The 4,730-nt window shown below is 43.0% G+C and overlaps 1 protein-coding gene across 2 annotated transcripts in view; it reads left to right on the top strand.

The window, feature by feature from the left end:
• Nucleotides 1-4,730, top strand: part of Ehhadh (enoyl-CoA hydratase and 3-hydroxyacyl CoA dehydrogenase) — a 28,513-nt gene that overhangs the window by 20,305 nt on the left and 3,478 nt on the right. The window contains exon 6 of one of the 2 annotated variants that reach the window (XM_021210067.2): nt 2,843-3,184. The exons of the other annotated variant lie outside the window; for it this stretch is intronic. Within the exon in view, the coding sequence (XP_021065726.1) occupies nt 2,843-3,184 (342 nt within the window). The remainder of the gene's footprint in view (nt 1-2,842; nt 3,185-4,730) is intronic. 2 annotated transcript variants of the gene reach the window in all.

Genomic DNA, 4,730 nt, shown 5'->3' with positions numbered 1-4,730 from the left:
TCCCATAGTAAAACATAAAGTGTCATGTAAGGAAAAATTAGTAGAGGTATACGGTTGGGGAGTTTCCCCATTGGGAATCATGCATGGCATGTTTTGTTGGCACACGGTTGAAAAGAATGCAGGCAACACTATTGAATTGAAATATACAGGCATAGGTACTGGCCATGTTTTTACTATGGCCCATAAGGGGATACGGAATTTAATCCATATCCACATCAGCAGCACTCCCATCNGGTTCACAGCCCTCTGGGTCTTCATGATCTTCTTTTAGAATTCNCACCAATNGCATTGGTACCCAGATTGGATTGTCTTCTCTCTGTGGAAAAACACAAACAGTTCCCCTGGATCTTATTAACACAGGATCTGGGTCTTCCCATTTGTTACTTGGCACATTTTTCCATCTAGGTCTTTCAGTAGGCGGCTTAGGCTGTTGACCATGCCTTTCCGCTGCAGAACGACCATTTTCATCCAAATTCAAAAAATTGAGTGTAAATAAGGTGAGGGACAGAGCCATCTTTGGGGTCATAGCAGTGTTAGAGTCTCTCAATTTGTGACTGTGTATATGAAGCATTTACACCATAAGTTCTTACTGACTCGGCCAGGTCTTTAACCTGCTTATGCTCTAAAGGTTGGTGATATCTAACATTGTTGGTGTCCTCAAACACAGGAAACATCTGCCGTAACTTCCTGTGTGTTTTCTTGGGACAGAACGAGTATCTACACTCATTTCTACCTTTCTCCTGATAGGGTGGTGGGTGGGCACTCGAGCTACCCCTTAGCGGGCCATAACGATCTGACTCATAGGCTGCNGNGGCCTNTTCTAAGGNCTCNNCCTCACTCTCNGAGAGGCCTGACTCCTTGGAACTCGTCAGTTCAAGAAGTTCTGGTTCTGCCAGTGGGTACAGCGACTTATGTCCTTCTGCACCCTTTTTCGGCATTTTTTATTCTCCTTTTCTTTTTTGCTTTTCCCTTGTCTTTTCTTGTCTGTTTCCTGCACGCTCCTGTTACCTTACTGCGCTCTGTTTCTGACATGCTCCCCTGGAGATCCTGTAGCACTCTTTGTCCTTCCTTAACCAGCATTTCACACTGTTTATCCTGTATGCGAGCTTTAACTAACTTCCACAGGGGTCGCCTGCCTGCTTCCAGTTTTATAGCGACCATAAACAACACAGGAAGTGCGAGAGCAACCCACAGAAAATATTCTCCAAACGGAGGCATATCTCTCGGAGCTTACCTTTATTATTCCCACCTCATGCAGTTCTGAATCCTCCCTGTCCTCCAGGGGGTCCTCACATGTGCCTCAGATGTTCTGGTTCCCGGGTTTTCAGCACCACTTGTCGCAATCGCCTAACTTGCCAGCAAGAAAGATGCGCCACAACAGGATCCTTCTGCAGACGTTTTAAAATGGGTTTTATTGCTGAAGCAAAAAGACCCCGAGCCTGAAAACTGGTGCTGTTTAAATAGGCCTAAGAGGAATGTGTCACTCTATGATTGGTGCTCACTATATACCCTCATTTGCATGCTCCGGGCTTGAGCTGTGACTCATCATCTGTGCTGTTTGAGCATGTGCACAACAGTTGTCAGTTAGTTGTCAGTTAGTTGGCCGACGCCCTTTGGGCTCAGGTGCCATCTTATAATGGTGAATGTGGCTTCCCACACAGGACTACACAGAGAAACCCTGTCTTGAAAAACCAAAAAAAAAAAAAAAAAAAAAACCAAACCCACCCACCCACCCCAAACAAAACAAAACAAAACAAAAAAAATGATTATAGAACCATATGGTTCTGGTGCCTAACTTAAGTTCCTTTGTTTGTTTTTTTCCCCTAGAAAAATGTATAGTATTAGGAGTTCAGCGAAATTATGGCTTGTTTTGAAGTGGGTGCTTGGCAGAGAACAGAGTTCATTTACTTATTTAGTACCCATGTATCCAGTTCTCCCACCTGTGTATCCAGTTCTCCCACCGTGTATCAGTTCTCCCACATGTGTATCCAGTTTTCTCACCTGTGTATCAGTTCTCCCACCCTTGTCTCCAGTTTTCTCACCTGTGTATCCAGTCCTCCCACCTGTGTATCCAGTTCTCCCACCTGTGTGTGTGTGTGTGTGTGTCAGTTCTTCCACCTGTGTATCAGTTCTCCCACCTGTGTATCCAGTTTTCTCACCTGTGTTTCAGTTCTCCCACCCTTGTCTCCAGTTTTCTCACCTGTGTAGCCAGTCCTCCCACCTGTGTATCCAGTTCTCCCACCTGTGTATCCCATTCTCCTACCTGTGTGTCAGTTATCCCACCTGTGTATTCAGCTATCCCACCACCTTCTGGATAGAAGGAAAAAAAAAGACTCTTTTTGCCCCATGGACTATCTTTTCTCTTGTATTAAAAATCAGTTTACTCTACTGGAAGACCTTATTAATGAATTTGCAATTCTTTTTCATTGCCAATCATTGCCCCATATAACATTCCCATCTGTTATGGTATTTTAAAGATTTTTGTCATTATTAGGGAAAGAATGTGAATAATTTTGAATAGATGACATTAACTAAGAACTGTACTCTTCGTACAGACAGATTAATATTTAATATATTATAAAGTTGCTTGGCCTCAGAATAAAAAGAGAATGCACCTTTCATGTCTGAATTTGTAGCATAATACTTTAGGTCTTCTAAATTTTACTTTACGGTCTGAAGTTACTAAGATTGCAGACTTTGCAATTCATGTTTCATTAGATATCGTAGTGCATAGTGTCTGACTGGGTTGTGGGAACCACATACCGCACCATCGTTTTGTTCTTGTGTAGTCCTGTCTTTCTGCTATGCTTATGATACTCTGACCTTTAGCAATTCCTTTCAGATAAACCCATAGAACCCCGTAGGATCCTAAACAAGCCAGTTCCAAGTTTGCCCAACATGGACAGTATTTTTGAAGAAGCCATTGCCAAGGTACGAAAGCAGTACCCTGGCCGCCTGGCTCCGGAGACTTGCGTCCGTTCAGTCCAGGCCTCCGTGAAGCATCCCTATGAAGTGGCCATCAAGGAAGAAGAGAAGCTGTTTAAGTACCTTCGGGGGTCGGGCCAGGCTAGAGCCCTGCAGTATGCCTTTTTTGCTGAAAAGTCTGCAAGTAAGTGGTCAACTCCCTCGGGAGCATCTTGGAAAACGGCATCTGCCCAACCCATCTCCTCGGTTGGTGTTCTTGGTAAGCACATTCTTCAAACCTGCGCATCTCTTCTAATTGATTGAGAAGTTCATACATGTGTTCACTGTGTCTGGATCAAGCTCTCTGCTCCCCCTTTCCTTCAGTTCCTCCCTTAACCTCCCCCCAATTTCATGTGTTCTCTCTCTTTTTCAAAATCATGGAAGTCACTTAGTGCTGCTAACATGTGTGTGGTGTAAGGCCATCTACAGGTACGTGAGCGGCCTCTAGGAAGAGGGAAAGCTGACTTCTCATGGCAACAGCCATCACTGGCCAATAGCCCGCAGCTTGCAGGTGGACATCCTGCCCTCCTCCCCTTTATGTTGGGATTGCATCTGGCTCACTGTTGTGCAGGTCTTGTGTGTGCATCCAGAGCTGTTGTTGGTTCATATGTGCAGTGGCACTGTTGTATGAAAAGCACAGCACATTTCAAATGTCACTTGCTTGGGGAAGCTCTTATTTTGTTGAACATGGTACTCATGTTAACACTTGTTAATTCTTGCTGGGGTCCATGAACTCTTTCCATCCTGTGGGTCATCTCTAGGGACCTTCCAACTGTGGCAGTCCTGTCCACACATAGGCCATACAAGTGGAGTTTGTTTCCGACTCTCAGCATATACCATCTGTTCACTGCCTTGAATACTAACTATACTTTGGTCTTAATTATTGAAACTGGGAAGAGTGACTTCCCCAATTTTTTTTAAAGATTTGGTTATTTTATATATGTGAGTACATTATTGCTGTCTTCGGACACACCAGATGAGGGCATCAGATCCCATTACAGATAACTGTGAGTCACCTGTGGTGGCTGGTAATTGAACTCAGGACCTCTGGAAGAGCAGCCAGTGTTCTCAATTGCTGAGCCATCTCTCTAGCCCCATCTCTAATTTTTAAAAATACTGTTTTGACTCTTCTAGGTTTCTTGCATTTCTATATGAATTTTAGAATCAAGTGTTAATTGTGCAAAAAGTTGGGATGTTATAGTGCTTGCATTGGCTCTACAGATTAATTTCATATTTCATCCTAACAATACTAAATTTTTTTCTGGTCCATGAACATTGGCTGTCTTTCTGCCAATATCTAGATGGTTTTGATTCTTTTTATTTCTTTCCCTCCCTCTTCTTCCTTCCTTTCTTCCTTTCTTTCTTTCTTTCTTTCTTTCTTTCTTTCTTCCTTCCTTCCTTTTTCTTTTCTTTTCTTTTCTTTTCTTTTCTTGTTTTCAATGTTAGGTATCAGAGCCTTGTGCACACAGCATTTTAACACTGAACAGTACCCTGGATGTTCTTTAATTTTTTTCCAGTGGTGTTTCATTGGTTTTAGTATGCAAGCCCTCCTTTGTTAAATGTATTCCATAAGTATAATTATTTTTTATGTTATTGTAGGTAGAATTGTTTTCTTATTTTCATACAGTTCATTGCTAATATGTGAAAATATATTGGGGGCTGGAGAGATGGCTCAGCAGTAAAAAGTAATTGCTTTAGCCAGGCAGTGGTGGCACATGCCTGTAATCCCAGCACTTGGGAGGCAGAAGCAGGCAGATCTCTGAGTT

The sequence above is a fragment of the Mus pahari genome, chromosome 12, assembly GCF_900095145.1.
Source record: "Mus pahari chromosome 12, PAHARI_EIJ_v1.1, whole genome shotgun sequence".
In the NCBI taxonomy this organism is placed as follows: Eukaryota; Metazoa; Chordata; class Mammalia; order Rodentia; family Muridae; genus Mus; species Mus pahari.
Note: the sequence above shows the minus strand (reverse complement) of the source record. Positions and strands in the feature narration are given on the sequence as shown.